This window comes from Phocoena sinus, chromosome 1 (assembly GCF_008692025.1).
Source record: "Phocoena sinus isolate mPhoSin1 chromosome 1, mPhoSin1.pri, whole genome shotgun sequence".
NCBI classification, from domain to species: Eukaryota; Metazoa; Chordata; class Mammalia; order Artiodactyla; family Phocoenidae; genus Phocoena; species Phocoena sinus.
The window spans coordinates 176,793,080-176,817,991 of NC_045763.1; the positions used below are offsets into that span (position 1 = coordinate 176,793,080).

General features: G+C 41.0%; 2 protein-coding genes across 5 annotated transcripts in view; one reads left to right on the plus strand and one right to left on the minus strand.

Annotated features, from left to right (window-relative positions):
* LOC116750941 overlaps positions 1-24,912 on the minus strand; it is a 300,839-nt gene that overhangs the window by 140,937 nt on the left and 134,990 nt on the right. The window lies entirely within an intron of this gene.
* Positions 686-24,781, plus strand: RGS13 (regulator of G protein signaling 13). Its single transcript, XM_032626476.1, has 6 exons — positions 686-854; positions 2,462-2,532; positions 8,247-8,315; positions 11,569-11,630; positions 23,306-23,472; positions 24,537-24,781. The coding sequence occupies exons 3-6, from the start codon at positions 8,251-8,253 to the stop codon at positions 24,720-24,722; spliced, it is 480 nt and encodes a 159-aa protein (XP_032482367.1). The 5' UTR covers positions 686-854; positions 2,462-2,532; positions 8,247-8,250; the 3' UTR covers positions 24,723-24,781.

The following is a 24,912-nucleotide window of genomic DNA, read 5'->3' on the forward strand; positions in this document are numbered from 1 at the left end:
CAGCCTGATCTTTCCTGCTGTTTTATTTAGCATTCATTCCTCCACCGCCACCACTCTGTTCCTCCCCCTCTTATCAATCACCCTCCCCGCGCCCCACACACACAATTACGGGAGGCACAGGACAAGGGCACTGGCAATCTCACCATCCTCTGCATTCACCAGTCCACATCTGCAGCACCGTGCTCAGTTAAGATTTTAACAGGTGTTTTAGCAAACTGGAGAATGAAGGAAAGTCTAAAAACTGCCCTATGAGGACCAGTTGAAAGAACTAGAAAGGTTTAGCTAGAAAACAGGCCTCTTTAGATCTTTCGATTGTTACAAGTCCTTAGTAATTTGACTATTCCAGATTGATTTTAATGGTTCTCAATAATTTGATAACAAGTGTTTGCTGTGGTAGCCGACTTATTGGTATTCGGTTCCCTGTCTTTTTTTTAAAAGGGGGATTTTACTTTAAGCTATACATTTTCTAAAACTACAAAAATGAATTATTTGGGGAAAAAAATGCTGACTACTACATTGAAGATTTCATGGAGCTACCGCTTCCAATCATCTGATCACTTCAGATGGGCTAATAATGTTAGATAAGACCTCTTTATCAGCAACGCATTGCATCCCACAGCACTGATTTCCATATTCAACAAAACCTCTCTTTGCATAGATACGTGTGTAAAAACAGAACATCCGGTACAGAGGCCAGAGTGCCATCGAAGGTAATTATTGAGACAGTCAAGTTCTTTTATCCCAGCAAAAATAAGATGCTGGAGGTCTTAGGGAATTTCAGAACCTGATTTCAAAAGGATCATACAGGGAGGAAATAGAATTTAGCATGGTGGACTACTCTACGGCATATATTTGTAAGTATGAGATTCTATAAAATAGTTGATGAATACAATAATGTTCGCTTGATATAAATGACTAGTGGATGTTTATTTCAAAAGCAGAAGTGTTAGCAGGTTTCTTCTAAGGAAAACAAAGAAACAAACTAGTAAACACACTTTGTGTGGCCTAGGCTCTGAATACTTAAAACTTAAAAGTCACTCATGTATAAACGAAGCTTCTAAATTGAGCAGTAAAGTTTAGAGTATGGTCTTTCATTTTATGTGTTTCTTGTGTGTACGTGTGTATATATGTTTAGATAAAGATACATTATAACATCAGGAACTTCAGAATTGTTTGTTTCAAAAATTACGCACTACCAATGATTAGCTCCATCATTTAATTAGCTGTACTGATTTCAAGTGTAGGTTGTTAGACGGTTTCTATGAAGTATTAACTTGATTTTATGAAATTTCTTCATTCTTTAATGTTATGCCTAAGCACAACTATTGCACAAATTACTTGTTTTCCACTTTTATTTTTTTAAGTTATTTATTTTTTAATTTATTCATTTTGTTTGTTTATTTTTGGCTGCATTCTTCATTGCTGCGCGCGGGCTTTCTCTAGTTGCGGTGAGAGGGGGCTACTTTTCGTTGCAGGGGCTTCTCTTGTTGCAGAGCACAGGCTCCAGGCACACGGGCCTCAGCAGTTGTGGCTCGCGGGCTCTAGAGCACAGGCTCAGTAGTCGTGGTGCACGGGCTTAGTTGCTCCGCGGCATGTGGGATCTTCCCGGACCAGGGCTCGAACACGTGTCCCCTGCATTGGCAGGCAGACTCCCAACCACTGTGCCACCAGGGAAGCCCAAATTACTTGTTTTTTAAAAGGCAAGAATTTTGTGTACTATGACAGACAAAATCTCACTAAAATAAAAAATTTTTCTAGGTTTTTCTAAATCTTATGTGACATTATAAAATAAACAAATTCAAATGACAACATTACATATGAACAGAATGTCAACTGCCTACCAGGATAATAAGAACATTTAAATATGTCAAAAGGCTCAATTTAAGAACATTTATTTATTTTCATATCACTTTGAGAAAGATTTCATTTAAACGTTAGAGGAAACTTGAATCTATTCCTGGCATATTATATATCTAACTCAATTAATAACTAATGCATTTATAACCACTCTAAGAATTGGCTTTCATAGATCAAATACATTCTTTCTTTAAAATAATCAGGAAAAAAAAATGGAGGTAAAATCATACGGACGCCTAAACTTGCTCCAAATATTCTATGCTTAGATAGTAACAATGCACACTAGTTTTACCATGAGGATATTGAAAAATTTTAAAAGCTAGGTAAATTAATACATAATAGTAAATAAGATAAAATATTTAAAGAAAAAGCAATGGAAAATAAAGGAATTTTTATGATATCAATGCATGAAACTAATAAAATTGTAAATAAGGAGTTAATAAATCAAAAATGTAGATAACCATAATCCAGCACTTACAAAGTGGAAAAAAATATTTGCTTAAAATGTAAGGCAGGGAATTTATAGAAATCTTTGCCAAATACGCATTCTCCAGGAAGCACACAATGATTTTTTTGTTTGTTTCTGTTATTATTTTATTTTTAGGTCAATGGAATTTTTCTACATATCATACCACCAATATGAGGAAAAAATGATTATTGTTGGTATGAAGCTTGGTGAGTTTCTCCAATTTAAATCAATTCTATATCTCATCAGTTTAAGTCATTCTTTCACAGGAAACTCTTTTCTTGCCAAACAGAATTGTAGTTCTGTGGAATATGTGAGGCTCATTTATATTTTTACCAGTAAATGACCATGTGTGCTCTAATTTGAAAGGTATAATTTCACTGCAAATGTTCTTAATTGGATTTAACTATAAGCAAAATAAATATGAGTTTATCAACAGGAATTTTAATCAAATTCTAGTTGTGAAGAACTATACTTTAAATTTTTTTTAGAATTTACTCCTTTTGGGATCACCAAAAATATTTCTTAAAAGTTTGCAATTGTAGGGCTTCCCTGGTGGCGCAGTGGTTGAGAGTCTGCCTGCCGATGCAGGGGACACGGGTTCGTGCCCCAGTCCAGGAAAGTCCCACATGCCGCGGAGCGGCTAGGCCCGTGAGCCATGGCTGCTGAGCCTGCGCGTCCGGAGCCTGTGCTCCGCAACGGGAGAGGCCACAGCAGTGAGAGGCCCGTGTACTGCAAAAAAAAAAATTTTTTAATTAAAAAAAAAAAAAAGTTTGCAATTGTAAATATGAAAGTGTTTCACTCTGTCACTATATTTTGGTAACTGTAGATGTGGATGCACTACTTAATGATAAATATTGCTGAACGCAGGACTGCAGACATTTCCTTTTAAACCACTACCTATTTTGGAAGTTCTTTGTCCTCACACTGTGAATTATATTTTCTTCATTTTGTCAGGTGAAATTCCAAAGGCTGCCTTTTCTCTTCTCCTTTTAGAGGTATGAGAATTTTAATTTCTATTACTTTGTCTGCTTTCCATCTTCCAGAATTCGTTCGAAATACTGTGTTTTCTGTCTCCATGTTTAATCTGCCTTTTCCTTCATGTTTAAGCCTTATACATTCCTTTACTATAATTTTAGCAGTGTCAGTTGGAAGAAGTAATAAACTCAGGAGTTCAATCTGTTCTATTACCAGAAACTGGGTTAAATAATTGTGCATTTATCTCTTGGTTTCAACGCTGGAGGCATTATGAGGACATGGGGAGTGTTCTGTGATATTCCAGCAAGGTGGAGGTACACAGTGATAGTGAATCCAGCAGTAACTGAAAGAGGGTATGCAGGTGTGCAAGGGACGTGAGGTCCCAGGAATCTTAGAACATGAGCAGCAGGCTTCCAGTCACTGGGACAGCAACCAACAAGCTGCATTTCTCAATGGACTAGAAAACCAGAAAACTTCACAAAACAAGACTATTTTGTGACCTGATTTTTCTATGTAGAAAAATCATCTTGTACCCAATTCTGTCACTAAGTATTAATTTAATTGTTGATGCTTTTATGTCATTATATTCTGTTGGCATTCCATAATTTAATAAATCTGTGAATGTTTGACTTAGAATACAACAACATATAAACAACTACTTATACGTGATTATCAAATAGCATTTGCACATAACACCAGGAAATTTATACTCTAGTAAGAGTAAAGTCAGAAATATAAATAACATTATTTTTATATATTTGTATATATTTTTGTATATTATATATATTTATATTCCACTCCTTTTCCAACTAATGAGCCACCTGGGCCAGAGAACCTCCCTCTGCATCAGTCATGTAGCTGAGCACAGGGCTGCGACTCGTCTATATGGAGCCTTTGCTGGAATTTAAAAAGGTAGCCTTTCCACCACATGGATGAAACCCCACTTGGGGGCCACAGCCTGGAAAGGGAAGTGTGGGTGGATCTCAACCCTTCTCTCCTCCAGACCAGGCATCCGGGTTGGGGGACAGCCTGCATAATTGTACATAAGCGGAAGCTCTGGCTGGGCTGTCCTCTCGCCCCTTCCCCTCTACCCCTCAAGCTTGCCAGGGCTCTTCTGGCCAAACAAATCCTTCCTGGCGGCCCCATCCCTTCAATAGGGTACACATGCCACATGTGTCTGAAGCTCTGCAGCAGACCTAGCTAATTATAAAGCTGGAACCTCAGCTACTAACATAATACGTGAACAACAGAAAAATAGGAACACAAGAGCAAACGAAGGAAGGAGGATTTGCAGGGTGTGCTGACACACTGAAGAATGAATAAGATTAATTGGAAAAACTTATAGAGGTCTGAGCTGAACCTTAAAAAGAGGAAGGAATGCAGTCTGACAGAACGTGTGCTTCCTGTACGTACATTAGAGCTTAGGAAATATTTCCTGAGGGACAGAGTGTAAGAAGCTGAAGGACTGATCAGATTAACTGGAACAGAAAGTTTTCGCACACATGCATTTTTCTAATATTTACAGTTCCATTTTAGAGAAAAGGAAATTAGGAAACTGAGAGTTTAATTAATATGCCCAAGTTCACACAGCTAGTAAGAGCCTGAACTCAAGCATATGTCTGTTCTGCTTCAGAGCCCAGGATTATTTTAATACACGCTGTCACCTCTCAGGAACTGCGGGACTCCCCAAGACTCTAGTGCATCCAGAAATTACTTTACCTTTGCTGTGCTGCTGACCTCCATGGGCGGCGCACACTAAGACTGCGCTGCTTTTGTCAAACAGGTGCATTCAATTTAGAAAAGAAAATATGATGACTTATAAACAGACCTGAACTTTAGATACACAGATCACCAATGTGTGCAAATAGATCCAGTAGATCAAGTGAGGAGACGATGAGATATAAAAACGATTGTTAGGGCTTCCCTGGTGGCGCAGTGGTTGAGAGTCCGCCTGCTGATGCAGGGGATGCGGGTTCGTGGCCCGGTCCGGGAGGATCCCACATGCCGCGGAGCAGCTGGGCCCGTGAGCCATGGCCGCTGAGCCTGCGCGTCCGGAGCCTGTGCTCCGCAATGGGAGAGGCCACAACGGTGAGAGGCCCGCGTACCGCAAAAAAAAAAAAAAAAAAAAAAGATTGTTAAAATACAGCTTAGGGGACAAGTCCAGGCCCAGGAGAAGACAGAGATGACCAGCGACACTGACAGAAATGACACATGAAAGAAAGAAGTTGTCTCCCATCCTCCTACTTAGAAGATAAGCAGAGAGCCATCAGGTATAATCCGCATCTTAGAGGTGATTACAGAGATGAGGAATCTTGAAACTTGAGGGTGCAATTACACACAGGATCAGTTAAGGACAGCCAATCGCTGCAACAGTTTTCTCAGCCTCGATTATTTCAGTGTTAATCAACTTCAGTCAGATTTGTCCTTCTAGAAAAAGACTTATTTTCATCACAGTATTATTGAAAGACCTCAATGAATTATCCCTACCAACAGGGTAGAGCCCAGCATTGAAGGCCGTCCAGAATCTACCTGCACAAACATATTCCCTATAATAAACTCTCCCTTTTGCTTAAACTGCAGTGAATCTATATATGCACTCAAGAGTCCTAATTTTGTTCCATCCTGTAGATATATTTAGCTTCCTGTCCCTTGGTTCTCCTCACAGCAAAGACCCACACAGAAAATGAAGTCCAGTAGACCACAGCACCCATAAATTCTTATCCCCAAACCTGCAAATATACTTAGACCTGCACCTGTGCCTTCCCTGCCCCTTCCGATTACAAGGGGACAGTAACTTCCTCCTATGCTTCCACTGGGACATCTCCAAAGACCGACACCCCCCTTCTGAATCCCACCTCCTCCTTCGTCTTCAGAAACCTGAAATTCTACTGATTTTCCCTCCTTCTCCTATGTCTTCACCCTCTGTCCATGGCTACCACGGCCAAGTTCAGGCTGAATCACTCGCAGTGTAGACTTTATGAACCATGTCCCCAGAGATGTGCAGGCCAGGTCTCCATTTCCTCTTATTTTTTGCTGCTTATTTCTGCCCTCCCCACTCCACTAAAACCACTCTCACCGGGGTTATAGATGACCTTCTTGTTCACAAATCTGAGGGATGTTTTCAGTCCTTTGCTCTCTTAATCTCTACCCAGGTCCTAACACTCAATTAGCCATTTTTTTTCCTTCTGATAACTCCTCCCTTGGTTTCTGTCATAGCATATTATTCTGATTTTCCTCCTGCAGGGCCCTCTGTCTCAGTCTCTCTCTTAATCACGTGTGTTCATTCATCTGTCTTGAGCCACCCGCTCTTCTTGTTTTGTACTGTCTCCTGGACCATCTCATCTTTTCTTTTGGCTTCTCTTATATGTTTTATGAAAACTGCCCATCTTTACCTTGAGGTTGAATCTCTTCCACCTGAACTTGTTTCCTTTCCTTCTCCCACTGGGTAGAGTCAATACACCAACAAGTTCGGATAGTTCCTCCGCTAAAACACCTGAAATCTATCCCCTTCCCACCACTGCTACTGCCACCTTCCTCACCGAAGCTTGTAACATCCCTCACCTGGACTCCTGCAGTCACCTCCTAACTGGTCTCCCTCATTCCACCCTGGCCACCCTACAATCCATTCTACTACAGAACCAGTTTCAAATGTTAACACGTCTATCCCATATCTTAAAACCTTCAATGATTTTTCAGCTTCTTACTATGAAACTGATGGTGTGTAAGGCCTATCGTGCTTGGCTTCTGTCTCTACCCTTAAGACTTCATCTCCCACCACTTTCTTGCCGCAATGAACGCTTTGGAGCCTTTCTCTCCGAGCTCTCTCCCTGCCACACTCTGGACTCAGGTAGTGACCACATTCCTCTCATTTCCTCAACGAGGACTCGACCCATTGCCTCCTGACCTGGGCCCAAGCTGCCTCTCTCCTTCACTTAGCACATTCCTGCACACCCTGTAGTTCTAGCTCAGCTACTGCTTTACCGGGATGCCTCCTCTAACCACCCCCGGGTCCGGTTAGGTTCTCCTCGCATGTGTACTCACGGGCCCCTGTACTTCCTGTTGCAAAGTCCCCACCACGTGAATTTTCACTGCTTGTTAGTGAGGATGGGAAGAGGAAAGACGGGACCTATGTAGACCCCCGGCAGCCAGAACCTGGTACATAACAAGTGTTCAACAGATGTTTCCCATGAACCAATAAAGACTGATATTAAACTCACTCTTTATCCTGAATATCTCACTGCAGATAAGTGTGAATATATATTTAGCAAAGTATTTCCGGCTCTCATTGTAAAGTGTGGATTTCATCATTTTTAAGAAATGTTTGAGTTTTTTTTTCTCAAAGTCCTGAGTTAAAAACCTTCTGTTCCATACATTGTCGATAAAGCCTGGGCTGACTAACCTCTACGTGAATTTTAAAGTCAAAGTCACGCTGACCAGAGTGGGGAAAGCCAGGAAGGCAACACTCCACTCTGCATCCGCCCTTAAAAAGGCTTCTTTTTGTATCTGGCTGTTTACACTATTTTGTTTGGTTAATTACAAAGAGGCCAATTCTTGTTCAGTATATTGAGAGATCTTTCTATAAATAAGAGCTCTCCAAAGTGGGAAGACTTGGGAGTGGGTGAATTCATTGCTGGGAGCCCCTGCATGGAAAGATCTTTTTCAGAGAGCTGTATTTTTTGAAAGCTGTTATTAGAGAACGGGTGGGCCAGATGAGTTCTAAAATCACAACTCAAAGCACCTATATTCCTATAAAATATTTATGAGATGAGTCATTTTATTCTCTTCCCTCCTTCCCATCCCCACCAGTGGTTGTGTTCCATTAGCTTCAAGAACCCATCCTTATTTTTTTATGATTTATAACTTTGTCTGTTCTTTAGAAATTGACTCTAATATATAATCATTTTAAATCACTAGATTATACTAAGTATATGCTGCATTTCTTTAGAAAAATGAGCAGGCGGAATTGTTGGATTTGTAAGATGTGCAGAGATGACTCTAAGAGGCCTCCTTCGAAGTAAGTAGGATGTAAATTCTATTACCGTTATCATGTATATTTATCACATGATAAGTAGGTGTATGTTTATTCAACTGCTGTCTTAGTATATTTTGCTCAGAAAGTAAAATTTGCATTTACACCTAATTCCACTAGAAGGGCAACCATGCGTTACACTAAGGTTCCATTTTCATTATTCATGGTTTACACTTGAGAATTCAGCAAGGTTAATGTTTTTAGAGAGTCTTTTACAAACAAATATTCTTAGGTTTTTTTTAAAGTCTTATATTGTTAAAACTTTATATGTTAAAATGAGATTCTTTCATCCAAACTATTTACATGGTTCAAATCCTCTGTCTACAAAGTGCCAGACCTTCCTCTGTGGTTGGAAGAGGTGAGACTGGAGGGGTAACCAAATGCTCACCAAGCTCCCAGGCCTCTTCTACATTTTGCCATAACTCAAAGTGAAGCCATTCAGGTGGGGCCAGTGGCTATACTAAAATGGAAAGCGGAATGCCTGAGGAGGGTAACAAACCATTTGACTGGATTTGCTCACCCTGAAGAATCCCCAGGCCGAGGATCCCTGTTAGGTTAACCTGAGAGCCTGACCTCATCTGCATGGAGACTCAGTCGTGGCCACACATCCCTGCTACAGTCGGAACTCCTGGTACGCAGGCTCCCACCCTGAGGTATCCAAATATCCAAAAATGCAAACCAGCTACTGTGTGTTTGGAGGACGCAGAGTCTCCAGTGGTAGGCGGGAGAGACAGGAAGACCCAAAGCTCAGCATTTCAATTGACCAGTTGAGGCTGCTGAACTGCACAGGCCTGTGTGAGGAGGAAGACGAGAAGGCTGGTTTGGGAAGAGCTTCCTTCTCTTCTGCTGACGATTCCCATAGAGCATCACCATCAACGCTTGCCTTCCTTCTACCTGCCCTGACACCCACCGTCAGGGCCGGCGAAGGCCAAGGAAAGAGAATTCACATTCCTCACAAACCAAGAGATGACAGTCATTTGATAAGTGCTTAATGTTCTTGACCTAACTTAATGTTCAGGGTAACGTTGTGGATAATAAAACTGAAGCTTGGAGATTTTAAGTTAGACCAAAAGCTATGAAGTAAAGCACAGGAATCAGAACCCAGGACTGTCAGACTCCAAACACTCCTCATTCCTCTCTCCGCAATGTTGCGATGTCTCAGAATATGCTCCCGTATCTGTTTGGTGCCTGCTCTCTCTCTGTCCAGAAGAAAGGAGGGGACACAAAAGTGGAGTCTGTTATTAGAAACTCCAGTGGATGAGGGGACAAAGGTGTTTAGAATTTCCCTAAGGGAAACTGGTAGCCACGGGACAGCATGAAATTGGTGAAATACTCAGGAAAAATTACAAGCAAAAATGGGATTAAGCCAAAACCAAATTTTACTTCACAGCTTTACCCCCAACCATAATTACCCCAATCACAATGCATCTCCATAGACTCATGACCCTTAGAGGCACAGGTACTCCCTTGCCAACAATCACCAACACCAAACTTTGAGCTAACCCAGGACAGTGACGGTATCTCCTCTCACGCTGTAGCTTTTCTTCTTTCCTATATGACAGTTAGGTCTGCAGGGCACCTTGCCAAGCACTTTTCATTTCGATGGATTGGAAAAGGTGATTTTAGGTTTCTGTTTTTAAAAGTTCTAATACGAGAAAGGAACAGCGAGTCTGACACCGTTGCAGGGAAATGTTTGTTGAAAACAATCTCAATGGCAGTGCACTGTTAAGCCTCAGTGCTGATGTGAACAGTCCATCTAGAACTAGCAAGTACCACCTGAACTTTCAGAAAACAAAGGATATTTGACCTTTCTAGGACTCCCAACATTTTTCTGTGTCCCAGGTTACTTTTTAACCTCTTTAACTTAATCTTCTTTCGTTGTGTTAAGTACCTGCTAATGCAGATGGCTGTCCCCTCAACACTGAGTACTGAGCTAACTATACCAGGTGATAGCCAATGGGCAGTGCTTGCTTGTATCTATAGTGGCTTTTGATTAGATGCGGTTATTAAAAATAGGAAAAGTAAGAACGTATCATAAACTGAATGGCAATGAATGGACTCAGTATTTCAAAGGAGGGAAAGAAAGTGATTCTGAAGAACAGTCGCTTACCAATTCATCTCAAAAAGCCCACCAAAATGAAAGAAATGAAGTCTCGAAGCCAGTAACTTCCACAGATATTTTCAAAATGGTAAATAGCCTTTTTCATATGCTTAGGTCAAATGTAACTTGACATATTATTCACAGTGATAAAAACTAAAACTGTCAAGGTAAAAAAGTATAGAGCAAATAACTGACCAAGAAAATATTATACATAATAAATGCAAAGTTATGCATGCCAATAGGTTTTGTGGATAAACTCTAAAAGTCTAATAGATAAATGAGCAAACACATTGCTGGTGGCAGCGGCATACAACGTATAACCTTTTTAGAAGCATTGATTCTACTTCTGTTAATCTCTTAAGGAATTACCTTGACTGTGGGCATGGCAAGCCTCAATGACAGCTGGGTTATATTTGGTTTTATTGGTAAAAAATTAGAAATGATCAAAACACTCATTGAGAATAATTATGTAAACTATGAAATGCCCCCTTGTAGAATATTTCATGGTCACTATAAATGATACTGACTCCCAATGATTATAAATTTACAATTACTCATCTAGAGATAAAAGAATAAATATTTCCCTAATCAAAAAAATAAATAAATTTACAATTATAAATTGTAAATTTACAATTATACACTATAAATTGTGAAGACATAAAAGGCTTATTAAAAGGATATATATACATATATATATGTATGTGTGTGTGTATATACATGTATATACACACCCCACACACATATCAAGTATGCGCACACATAGGCAGAGAATGATTACTTCTTGGTTAAAAGCACACAAACATGCATACAACCAAAAAACTAAAAAGAAATACATCAAAATATTAACAATGGTAATCTGGGCCACAGAGATTATAAAACTCTGGTTCTTTGTCTTTTAAAATTTATTTTATCAGATTTTCATGTTTTTTCTACTTTTATATTTTTATAATTCTAATCACTTAGAAAGTAAAAATAAAACGTAAAAGATCACTGGGAAATAAATTTCCATCCAAAACTACACACAAATAGAGTATAACTATATTTGGGCATTATTTTCAAGATAGCATATTTCTATTTAGTTCAGAAAAAGCTTGAGAATATTTTAGTGCAATGAGCACCTTTTGTTTCTTTTCAAAGCCTTACTTTGGAGGAAGCATTACAGTGGGCCCAGTCTTTTGAAAAGTTGATGGCTACGAAATGTGAGTATCATGTACATATCATTTTTTAATAACTAGTCAGTTTTATTCTCGGAGGAAAATGAGGGAACTTGGTGATGTATGTTTGCTGCTCTTCTCATAGCCTTCTAAACGGCAACTGCCACGGTTAAAAAAAGAAACCTGAAAATAGTCTGCCGTGTCAACCAGTACTATTTTCTTTAGTGTTAATTAAAGCAAGATTAGTCATTGTGAATACTTATTCTTCACAAGTATATGTGTAAAATCCCTTGGAAAATATGCTTAAATAGTAACACATACTGAAATATACTGCCTTCCTCTAGCTTTCTAAAGTTATAATTTAAAAAAAAAACTAACAATTCCCTCTTCTTAGTGCCTTGAGACATAAGAATAAATTTGAGTTTTGATATTCTAAAAATCCTCAAAGTTTGCTTCTAACTTTATCAGTGTCTGATTTAAGTGGGACTGCATATAAGTCCATAGTTAGTTATATATAAGTGTCAGAATTCAGATGGTATAAATGGAAGATGATAGCAGTGGAGGTGAGGAAGATAAAGTCAGAGGTTCAACACAAGACAAATGAAGGAGCAGTCAACTGTGTCTGGGGTAGGAAACTGGGAGGCTGTAGGAAATGATAAACACCAGAAGACAGGTACAGAGAAACATTAGGGCTCACTCAAAGAAAATTCCTCTGTTTGCTGAACTTGGTACTTTTTTCAAAATGCAGTTTGTTCCCCTCAAATGTCTGCTAATGATTTGCTCTAGACCTTTTTTTATTTGAGATTCCCTGTTAGCTCCTCCGTGAACGTTTAATCTGTTTACATCTATTGACTGTGGGAGGGGTGTTAGCTGTGATACCCAAGGTTTAAATTGGCAGGGGTGCCAGCAGTTATTCTGGGCAGGGTGCTTCCTGTCCCCCAAGGCTCGCCATGTTCCTGGGGTGCTGCCTGCTCTTCTCGACTCAAGGCCCCCCCCCCCAACTCCTGCTCGGAGACAGCTGTCGCCACCTGGCCTCGAGGGCCATGGCACAGGTGCGGACCCCTGGCTACTCCTACTGAAACACCTTAGCCAGCCGGCCTGGCTCTTATTCCACGGTGCCCACAGTGCTGGGACCCACAGCTCCAGGCTCTGTCACCACCTGAGGGCCCACCTCAGGTAGCAGCCCTCCCCAGCGGGCACTGAAGGCCACGCTTTCTTTCTCTGACGCCACCATCCCCGCCTCTCACTTTTCAGGTGTACCTCCTAGTTTGTGATCCGGTTTGCAGGCATGATTGCAAATTTTAAGATATGTAACCTTTTGGTCAATTTTAGGACATTGGTATAGGAGGAAGAGACTAAAGTGTATGTTCAGTTGGCTATCCTGACTGATCCTCTGTTAATAATTCAGAGTTCGTCCCAAGCCCCAGTAACCCATATTGTGCACCATTGCCTGATTAATCTCCCTCTTGGAGTTTCTTATTCTTCATCTGCAAAACGGCATAATATCATGTATCCTTTCAGCATTCCGGTGCAGGTTAAATATACGCCCCCTCGCTCAATGCCTGATACAGAGGAGACACGCAATGACTGAGAGTTATTTCTCTTAGAAATAAAGCGCTTGTCTTGAACAGCATTCCTTTTTCTCTGCTGCCCACCCAAAAGTCCAAAATCTCCAACTTGGTTTTCAGGACTCTATACCTAACCTAACGCACTTTCTAACACTTACCTCCAGCTCTGTCCCTACATGTGACATGCCCTTCTGCCCTTGTGATGTCTGCCCCATCTTCTACGTGTCCAACTCTCCTGGTTCAGGCTTTTGCCTATCTGTCTCCTCTATCTACCCTGCCCATCCTTAAAGGTAAAATTCAAGTTCCACTTTCTCCTCTTGGAAACCTCCTGGAATTATTTTTCTCTCTCTTTTCTATTTGATAGTATCATTATTTACTTTGCTTCTAATTATAGCAATTTCGTGTACTGGGTTTTTTCCCGCAGCTGCTTTCTCACTAGATTGTAAATTTCCTTAGCGCACAGATCACTTCTCATCCACCTTTCATCTTACCTCCCAGAGGCCGAAATTGTGCTTTGTACCTAATGGGCATGCAATAAATGTTCAATGAATAAATACAAGACAAGTATTAGTAAGAAAAGATCAAAACGCCAAACCATATTGTGTAAGAGTTTCTGTGCCAATCCTGGCAGCCTCATAAACTAAGTGAATAAAGTTAATTACTCAGAAAAAATGTTCAAGTGGGATCTTGGCTAGAATTAGCAATTTAGAGATCTAGCATCACAAGAATAAGTAAAGTCTAAAGAAAAGATGAAGACAGGAAGACAGGATACAGCTCTTCGCCAAAAACAGGGTACTAACCTTACCAGAAATTGAATTACTGTGAAATTCACGTAAAAATTCAACAATCGTGTAATAAAAAGGTGATAAAACAAATCATTCTATGGGACACGCAATCAGAAAGATAAAACTAAGAATACAAACATTAAATGTGCCAGAGAATAGACTGCGTTTACATTAACTAAGCACAGGAGTAAAACGCATCCTCTAGCTAAGACACACAGATGCCTCCACACAGATTAAAAAGCAATTTCTAAGAATATGTAGTTCAGAAACCCACATGGCAAAGATTCTCACAAGAGGCAAATTTTGAACTGGGACTTAAATGACTCAGATTGTTGTAAAATGATAAAGAGTTCTGACTGTAAGTACTTTAAAGATAGGAAAACGGTTTTAAAAGAAGTTAAGTACAGTGAAGACAAATGAGTGCTTCTTTCAATGAAGAAATGTAATGTGTAGTATTCCTCTGGATTTGGTATGAAGACTGGTCTCATTAAAAAAATCTCCACAATGAATTAAAGAGATAGTACCCTGCAGAAGTTCCAAGTTTACAGATTATAGAAAGTCCTTCAAGTTTCCAAACATCCAAGATTTTAGGAAAAAAATTATTTTCAAATGGGCATAAAAGTAGTAATAACTTTTTTTTTTTTAATTTTATTTTTGGCTGCATCGGGTCTTTGTTGCTGCCAGCGGGGGCTACTCTTCATTGCGGTGCGCTGGCTTCTCATTGCGGCGGCTTCTCTTGTTGCGGATCATGGGCTTTAGTCACGCGGGTTTCAGGAGTTGTGGCGTGTGGGCTCAGTAGTTGTTGTGGCGCACAGGCTTCCCGGACCAGGGCTCGAACCCATGGCCCCTGCATTGGCAGGCGGATTCTTAACCACTGCGATACCAGGGAAGACCAATGATCCCCTAAAAGCTGAGGACTCTACAAACTGGAGAGGTCAAGACTAAAAAATAATTAAAATCAAAACTTTGATTAATCAAAGTTTTATATATGATTTTGATTAAAATATCAGAAAAGAATGCCAGAAAAGAATGCAGAAGGCTCATACATAAATAATATTTTTTGGCCAAATCTCAAAATATGAGGATAGAGGTTTCCCACTAATATTCGAGTGAAGTATGCTTAATATAAATAAAAATAAGTTTAAAACGGCAACCAATGCCCTTGGATGAGTCATTCAATCCTTCCATATGTCTGGCTGACCTTCCTGGCACTGGACAGTACCTTGAAAGAGGCCTCGAGGGTCACTGTGCTCAGCTCATGTGCACCCTCTAGAGGGAGGAGAGAGACAAACAGGAAAGCCAACTAATAGCTTAATTAATTCCAGAACGTAGTAAGTACTTTGAAGAAACTAAAACCAGGTCGCATGACAAAGAGAGACAGGAGTAAGAGGGAAATTCAACGGGATGATTAGAGACAAACTGTCCGAAGGTGTAAAATTTGAGCTAAGAACTGAATGACGAGAAGCGGCCAGCCATACTGGGGTCTGGGGGCAGAGCGGCCCAAGCAGAGGAAAACCATGTTCAGAAGACCCTGAGATATGAATGAAGCTAGTGTCTTCAATTAACCAAAGAAATTCAGCCTAACAGGAGCACAGGGCCTTACAGGCCACATGAAAGACCTTAAATGAAAAGTAACAAGCATTAATGTGCTTTGAGAAATACCCTCTGAGGGTGGGGGAGGGCAAGAGAGGGGAGGAGATTAAGAGATACAAACTACTGGGTATAAAACACAGAAGACCCAAGGATGCAATGTACAGTATAGGGAATACTGCCAATGTTTTATGATAACTTTATATGGAGTATGATCTATAAAAATATCAAATCACTATGTTGTATCCCTGACACTAACATAATATTGTAAGTCAATAAAAGTACGCGCTAGTTCTCTTCTGAAGAAAAGAAGCAGAGAGACTAGTTAGAAGGCTATTTCAATAAACCAGGTAAGACTGGAACTCAGTAGGGAAGACAAAACCTGGAGTAATTAGCATATAGATGCTAATCGAAGCCATGGCCCTATGAGTTCACTTAGAGGGAGAGTTCAGAGAGAGGTGAGCACAGACCCAGACGTGGAGCTTAGATGCACACCAATATTTCCATATCCAGAGAAGAGGAGGAGTCTGTGAAGATGTTAAAGGAGCATCAAGTGAGTGAAGAATGAGGACAGCATATCATCATGGGAGGCAAAGAAGACAGCGTTTCAGGAAGGGAGGGGTGCACTGTGTCTAAGGCTGCTGGGAAGTCAGGTAAGATGTGGAAGGAACAGCGACCATCGGGTGTGGCAACGTGAAGTCAATTGTGCCAAGATAAGAGCAGCCTGGGGGGCATGGTGGAGATGGACTGGACAAGAGGAAGCAAGGCAGATGATACAGGGAATTATTTACATAAATATTGCTGTGAAGTTCATCAGAGAAAAGCACAGAGACTGGAAGGAAGCGTGAATGCGTTCCACATTGGGCGTAAAGAGTCAGTAGTTGTTATTGGTTTTACTTGGGAAATAAAGCAGCATATTTGCAGACGATGGCAACCATTAGAGAGGAAGAAACGGATGACACAGAATAGAGTGGAGGTGACTTTAAGAGCAAAGGAGAAGTGCAAGGCAACAGGGAAAGCAAAATCAGGTGGGAGCCACAAATGAACCGTTTGGCCCACCCAAAAAGCAACTGGGATCCTTTCCTCTCGGGAGGAGAGTCAGAAAGGGCAGGTACCAGCAGAGGTAGGTTAGTTGATTTGGTGGAGAGAAGGTGAGGGAATCTCCACCTAATTAAACCTGTGTTCTCAGCTAAGTTTGAAGCAGGGTCATCAGCAGCTGAGGAGAGGATGAGTTGGCATTGTAAAAGGAGGGGATAGGAAATAGTTTCTGGAGAGTTGGAGAGCCACGATATTAGGGGAGGATAGTAGGATGACAGAGGGTAATGCTGAGTGCCCATTTTAAAATTTGCAGTGATGATTTCAAGTGAGAAAGTACAATTGTGTATTCTTCCATGGCCTGTTGTGTGCACTCCGGCACACACACAAGAGCACAGTGAAGCCTTTCTGGATCGGCAAGGGTTCCGAATCCCAGAATTTGCATCAATCTTAATTTTGGCCAAAATCATCCTTAAATGTACGGAACGCTTCCCTCCCTTTCTCAGTGATCACAGTCACCGTGGACAGCCTTGGAAATGCCAGATGGAAAGTGTAGGATTCTCGTAGTGCTGAAGGCGCCGTAGTGCATCACAGCAGAGAGTGGACACTACAAGTCACTGGGGGATGCTGTCGTTCCCTCCTGTGTGTTCCCTCGGCTCTCCTCGTCCATGAGATTCTGTGCTGCTCACTGGGGACTGGCAGCTCCCTACACCACCCTTTAGTCTCAGCGCTGCTGCCCACAGCTGTTGCCATGGTTCCCCTCGCCATCCCTCATACTCCCCATGCTGCCATGCCTCACCCTTCCCACTAGCACTTTTGTCTTCTTTAACTTCTCACGCATGTCCTCACGTTGCAGGGAAAACAACAACAAACCTGGCCTTCTGTAGACCTCAATGTTCAGTTAGTACATTTTCTGCCTCGCTCTCAAGAAACCAAAAAGTAACAACTTGCCAGGTATAATCCTCTGTCCTTTGGTGCTTCCTGGATGCTGAGTAATTAGAGCCTGCCTCTTTACTTTTCAAAATCTACAGACAGTCTCTTTAAAATACAGAAGCACGAGGGATCCAAAAGCCTGGATTAACAAACATTTCTTTACTGGGTACCTGTTACCCGTCAGGCAGCACGCAGGCGTGGGGCACGCAGAGGTGACTGACTGCCGTGCTTGTTCTCAAAGGGCTTGCAGGCGAGCGGAGAGTAAGAGAAATAAATCAACAAACAGAACAGACTGTGGTACAGAGGGAGGTACAGTGAGAATGAAAATAAGTGTGGACTAGGTGCTGCTTGTCAACTGACAGGAAGCACTTATCTAACCTGCTGTGGGGACAGGGGCTTCAGAGAGATTTTCTTCAGAAACTGAGATACCAAACCTGAGTCTTAGATCAGGGTATAAAGCCCGCCACACATACAGCAGGAACTGCATATACAGCAGCATGGCAGTAACACACTACCTGGCCAGGAAGAGCAAGGCGCAAACCAGGACGGTGTTCAGGCATGACAGGATGAGGCTGGAGAGGTAGACAGTGCAGTATCCTCATGGGCCTTGCAGCCACTGCCGAGAGGTAGGGGTTCTACCATTAGAGCAATGGGAAAGGTTGAAGGCTATAAATAAAGGGCCATGGCCAGATTTTCGTTTTACAGATTTTTCTCTAATAAGAGTGCAGAAAAGATTGAAAGCAGATCAGATGGATAAACTTAGGCTTTTTCAGATTAGATATTTTACAAATATTCCCCCAAAATCATAAACAAAAGTAACATGTAAAAGTAAAACAGAAGATAATGCCATAAGTAAAACAGATAGTGTCTTTAATATACAAAGAGACCTGGAAATTCAAGAAAACAGTAACAATGCAAAAGAAAAATGGACAAAAAAATTTGAAATTCACAGAAAGAAAAGAAATGGTCTGGAATAAAGAAAAAAGGTTTAAGCATTAATATTTTTAAAACACAAATTTAAATAACTACAAGTCACTAGTCTTACCCAATCTGATTGGGAAGGAAGGAGTGTGTAGACATGTCAACACTGCTATTACTAATGAAAAACAATGAAATATTTCTGAAAGCAATTTTACAATAGGTATCAAGAGTCTCCAAAAATATTACATCATCAATCTAGTAATTCTACTCTTTTAATTCTAGGGAAGTAATTAGAGACGCAAAGATTTATAAACCAAAATAGTCGATGTAGAATACGTTACAACATATAAAGGGGAAATAATCTAAATATTCGATAATGGTAGCACAGCTAAATATAATACAGTGTAGTAGTCCTGCAATGGACTGTTACATGACCTTTAAGAGTAAACAGGAGGGAAAAAAAAGAGTAAATAAGAGAAAGTGTTTGCTACACCATATTAAGTATGTAAGAGTGATACAAAATTGCTTTCATTGTATGATGCCAATAAGGTAATTTGAGAGTGTGTCTGTATTTGTGAAGATGAATGAATACTGTTTAGGTAGAAAGTTAAATGAATACTGTTTAGGTAGGAAGTTAAACATGAACAAAGGACTGAAAGAGTGAAAGGAAATATATCAAGTTGTTAACAAATTTCTGTATTTAAGTTGCTTTCATAATAATACAGCAAACAGAAGTTAGGAGAAAACCCAGAAATGATTAATATCATACAAGCCAAACCAGAGAATTTCAATAAAACAGACTTATTTTAAAACTTCACAGAGGCTGGTAGAATTATGGAATTCATTTTCTCCAGTGGTACATATTAAAAATAAAATGGATTTAACATAGTTTTAGACACTTTTCTGGTGGCAGACTGCCACACAGCCCATATTTAGGATTTAATGATGCCATGAGCCTTGCCGCCTTGCAGAAAACAATCCTAGAATAGATGGGCCACCATTCTGACTCAGACAAGAGGAATGTCATGTTTCCTTTCTATTTACATCAAGATACCAGCATGTGTCACAGAAATGCTAATTTCAGTGACTAAGTTGTAAAGAACACACTAGGGAGTCCCAAAGGCACCACTCTCATTCTTCAAGGAAAAAGCGCACACTATGTGTGACATAAACCTAGTTCTTCCAGCTCTCAGTTTAATGAGCAGTTCTCCTGTTTATCCCTATTACTCTGCTCAAGCAGAATCACAGTCTCTGGAGCGTTAGTGCTCAGCAAGGAGCATCATTTAAGACCTCAGAACGGGCCGCACTGGGCTGCATCGCCTAATTTGGAAAAGGCTTTCCCACCTTGTAATCCCCTTGTTGTATGAGTCAATAGAAATTCTAAAGTGAGCAATTCAGTTCTGACTTTAATAACTGCTTGGATTCCTGGAACACTTTCTTTTTCTTATAAATTTATTTATTTATTTTGGCTGCATTGGGTCTCCGTTGCTGAGCGCAGGCTTTCTCTAGTTGCGGCGAGCGGGGGCTACTCTTCCTTGCAGTGCACGGGCTTCTCATTTCGGTGACTTCCCTTGTTGTGGAACACAGGCTCTAGGTGCATGGGCTTCAGTAGTTGTGGCACGTGGGCTCATAGCTGTGTCTCACGGGCTCTAGAGTGCAGACTCAGTAGTTGTGGCGCACGGGCTTAGTTGCTCTGAAGCATGTGGGATCTTCCGAGACCAGGGCTCGAACCCAAATCCCCTGCATTGGCAGGCGGATTCTTAACCACTGCGCCACTAGGGAAGTCCCCCTGGAACACTTTTGTACAACTATTTTCAGCTGCTTAACTTACATAGCATAACAATTAGCCTAATGAAGACAAAATTCTATAAAACATACCAATCATGTGAGCTACTTGTTCTACACACCAGAGTCCTATCCATAATATCAGACAAGTTCAAGCGGTCCAGGTCAGCTTTCACTAGGATATGATACAGTAATACATGGTACTACAATCTCACTAATCTACAAGAAAGGTGCATTTCTTGTTCATGCTACACAATGACTGGGTCATCTGTAGCTCTGTTGCAGGTCTTTATTCTGGCCTTCAGACTAAATGAGCAGCTCTTCCAGAATGCGTCCTTCTCACGTTTTTTATTTTTTGGGGGGGGGAGCAACGGCAGAACCACCTGATAGTCCCCCTGAAGCCTTCTGCCCGACCTGCACATGACACTGTGCATGGGTGTCACTGGCTGACACAAGTCCAACAAGCAAGGCTGAAATAAGTGGGACATGAAAGTACAATCCTCCTCCAAGAAGGGCAGGAATAACTGAGAACAATACCACCGTCTACCGCATCGGGTATCTATATAAAAATATATGTGGGGCTTCCCTGGTGGCGCAGTGGTTGAGAGCCCGCCTGCCAATGCAGGCGATGAGGGTTCGTGCCCCGGTCCAGGAGGATCCCACATGCCGCAAAGCGGTTGGGCCCGTGAGCCATGGCCGCTGAGCCTGCGCGTCCGGAGCCTGTGCTCCGCGGCGGGAGAGGCCGCAGCAGTGAGAGGCCCAAGTACCGCACAAAAAAAAAAAAAAAAAAAAGAGTTAAAAAATATATGTGGCACCACACGGTTAGGTTCCTCAGCAGAGGACTTGGGAATGTTGAGAACTGTTGAACCATTCGGCCAGCCCCAGAAGACCCTTCCTCCACTCAATCAGGAGGGAAGTTGAAAAAGGCAGATACAGATGCAGGCAGCTTCTAGAATAAGAATCCCTAAACATTTTACTATACAGTTAAGCTAGACATAAATATAAACACAAATTCAGAATACTATAACATGTAATCTAACACTGGTTTCCAAATTATCCCCCCACCTGCCCCCCACCCCATCCGCTTAACCCATGCAAGCAGCCTGGTGGCTAAGTCTCATTCCAGGATCTGTAGATGTCATCTGGTAGCTTGTTTTTTTTCCTATTCCATAACTCATTTATTTTAGGATCCTTATTTTCTGTTCCTAATGAAGCACTCAGTCAAAATTTCTCTAAGTACAAAGTATAAAAAATTGCTTTTTATTTTCTTAAATAGGATTCTAGTTCTTTCAATATACACGGCAAATTACTGGCTTCCAGCTTCACTTGTTATGCCAGAAATGGCTTTCTGTTTTGATTTGTTTTGTTCTTTGGCTTGCCTACCCATTCAGCTGTTTCTCTAACAGGAATACCAATTGCTACATCTGTATTCTCTGACCCCAGCTTTCTGTGTCTGTGATGAGGTGAGGCACATCTTAGAGTTAACTGTTGTGAAAACAAACTTCTTGTTTTAAGTGTAAGGTAAAACATATTCCCCCGTTGGGTAGAAATACCAAATCCATATCCTTTCCTTGTTACATTTTTATACAAGCCCTACCCCCATCTCGTCTGTCCTCTCAATTCAAACAATGCTTCTTTTGAACCATCTCCCACCCAATGTCGTGAAGGCTACACTTGCTCCCATGATACTAATGAACCAAGCTCTAATTCTGTGTCTTCCTAGGATAGCACATTTCTTGCAGATCACCAGCTTTCCCCAACCCTAATGCCTCCTTAGAAGGTGTTATTAGAAACTGCCTCTGTTTGAGTTTTTCTCTTGAATACAGAATACCTTAATTCTTGTCTTTATTTTTGTATCAGTGCTGACAGAGCAGTGGAAGCCAAGGAGTCAAGGAGCCTGGCTTTCTGGTGCTAGGAAACTCATTAGATCCAATCTCTAATGTGAAGATCTAGGAAAATATGATTTTACTCACCATTGCTATTCCCTCTGATTACTATTATTTCTTGTAACAGTTAACAATACTAAGATACTGTTAGTCAAAATCCTATGTTTCATCACGTGTTCAATGCGCCTACATACACATTTCTGTCACTATCATTGGAAAGTTACATTGCCTTATGATTTAGCAATTCAATTTCTCAGATATGCCAAGAGACTTCCTAGTCACCAAAAGAAGTTTAATATTTTTCTCAGAGGGTTCATCTTGAATCTTGAGAATACTTGATCCCCCCAAAGATTCTGACTAATGTGTTAGATTTGTGAAAACTCACTTAACCCTCTTCTTCAAACACTGGTGCCCACACGATAGTGGCTCAACTGGGAAAGTTCCTCCCACACGTCTGCCCCTATCTTCCCACTTCAGAAAAGACCAGAGCTGAGGATGTCCATTGATCCTGGCATCAAGTGTCACTTAATCGTTGTTCTGCACATCCTCACTGTCCTGTTCTGGATTTTGAGGTAGTTTCCAACACCCTATCCGAATTCCGTTCCCTGCCTCGTCCTTCATTTCTGGTGTGAACCATAAACCATGGATATGAAGTTGAATTGTTCATTATCCATGTTCTCCTGCTCTAACTGGATACGAGAAACACCCCGGGCTACACAGCCTCATCAGTTTATCACTTCTACATGGTCTGGACGTTTTCCTTTCAACCCTGACCTGCCTGTTTAGATTCTAAACCTTGCTCTTACCCTCCAGGTTGTATTGAGGTTTTAGATTTTTCATGTCAGGTTCATGATCAGAGCTCTCTCCCACTGAGGCCATTTAAGTCCTGTTTCTGGGTCCTTGTGACCTATTCCATCCTAGACCCAGCCACACTAGTGGGCATTTTGCTCTGAGTAACACGGAATAAAGGAATGAAGGAATGATCCCACCACTAACTGGCACTGTCAAAACATGCTTCAGATGCATAGATGTAACTAAGATGTAGGGGGTGTGTGTGTGTGTGTGTGTGTGTGTGTGTGTATCATTATATAATACTCACTTGTTAAATAATTTGGGAGCTCTGATTCAGATGTTAGTTTTAAACTGCATTACATATTGTTCAGATATTTTTAGGATGCTGACCCAGGAAAATAAACTGATTTCTCCTCTACTTTTAGATGGTCCGGTAGTCTACGCAGCATACTTAAAAATGGAGCACAGTGATGAAAATATTAAATTCTGGATGGCGTGTGAAACCTATAAGAAAGTCGCCTCACAGAGGAGCAGAACTTCTAGGGCCAAGAAGCTTTATAGGACTTACATCCAGCCACAGTCCCCTAGAGAGGTAACCACACCTGACAATGCCGGCAACTGGAAATCAATATATCCCAGGAAAGTGTTAGTGTCTGTCAAGCACACGTATGTGCCAGCACTTTACATCCAGTACCTCCTATAGTGCTATGTAGTCAGTATTGTTAACCTTATTTTACAGTTAAGAAACCTGAGAATCTGAGAAGTTAATTTAACTTCTTCAGTGTCACACAGCAGTTAAGTAGGAAAGTTAGGCCTGTCTGGCTCCAAAGCCTCTCCTCATTAAGTTATCTTAATTCCCAGGAAAGTGAAAAAAAAAAAGAAGTCCTTGTAAGAATTGACTCTGCTACAAGAAACAACAGATAGAATAGACGTGGTGACTTCCCCAGTGGGGGTGGGCAAAGTGTGCCATCACCGCTCACCTTAGTTTAAAACCAGCAAACCCAGCAAACATTCACACCGACATTCCTGCCAATCACTTACAACTGGAGAAAGGAAATAAAGAGTCATGAATGAAACGGATACTCTGAGACTCCTGCTGGTGGAGAGAAAACGAGGAATGAAAGTTCTGGTCAAGAGGATAAGGGTAGAGGGTGGTTCATGAGATTCCTGTCTTTCAGGAGAGTCCAACATTACCGACTTGTTCCTCAAAACTCTCGTCTGGAAAATACTTGGTTTATTGAATAACCACTTCTCTCCTCTATTTCTCCACTTCTCTTCACTTTCTTCCCATTTCAGGGCATAGTCAGTTAAATCAACGTTCATGACTGTTTAAGGAAGACAAACTTCAAAATAGCCCCGATTTCCCTTTTCTTTAAAAGAGGCCTCCATCTCATAAACTCCTTACTTGCAGACTCCACTAACACACCACTTGCATCTGCCTAAGGAAGCAACGGTTTCTGGTATTTCCCTGGTCTTGGTCCTCATGTTTTGTTGCGGCGGCGGGGTGGGGGGTTGTCTTTTAAGATACCAATGAAACTGCAAACAAAATTACCCTATTCCACTGAAAAGGAGAGGAGGAAAAAAATTAAACCTTTCCATTCCATTTTCAACTTCAATTATGCCTACTTATGTTCTACATGTAATTTCACTTTTCAGATTAACATTGACAGTTCGACAAGAGAAACCATCATCAAGAATATTCAAGAACCCACTCAAACGTGTTTTGAAGAGGCTCAAAAAATAGTGCATATGCACATGGAAAGGGATTCCTATCCCAGGTTTCTAAAGTCAGAAATGTACCAGAAACTTCTGAAGACTATTCAACCCAACAACAATTCTTGACCACCACTCAAAAGTTTAAATTGAAGCTGGTATACTGAAAGTCCTGGCTTTGTGCTTTTAATATATATATATATATATATATATATATATAAAAAAAAATCTGGGCTTCCCTGGTGGCGCAGTGGTTAAGAAGAATCCACTTGCCAATGCAGGGTACACGGGTTTGAGCCCTGGGCCGGGAAGATCCCAC

Coding starts and splice junctions, on each gene's coding strand:
- RGS13 (XM_032626476.1), top strand. CDS start 8,251: ATGAGCAGGCGGAATTGTTGGATTTGTAAGATGTGCAGAGATGACTCT. Junction 8,316..11,568: donor TCTAAGAGGCCTCCTTCGAA/GTAAGTAGGATG, acceptor TTCTTTTCAAAG/CCTTACTTTGGAGGAAGCAT. Junction 11,631..23,305: donor AAAGTTGATGGCTACGAAAT/GTGAGTATCATG, acceptor CTCTACTTTTAG/ATGGTCCGGTAGTCTACGCA.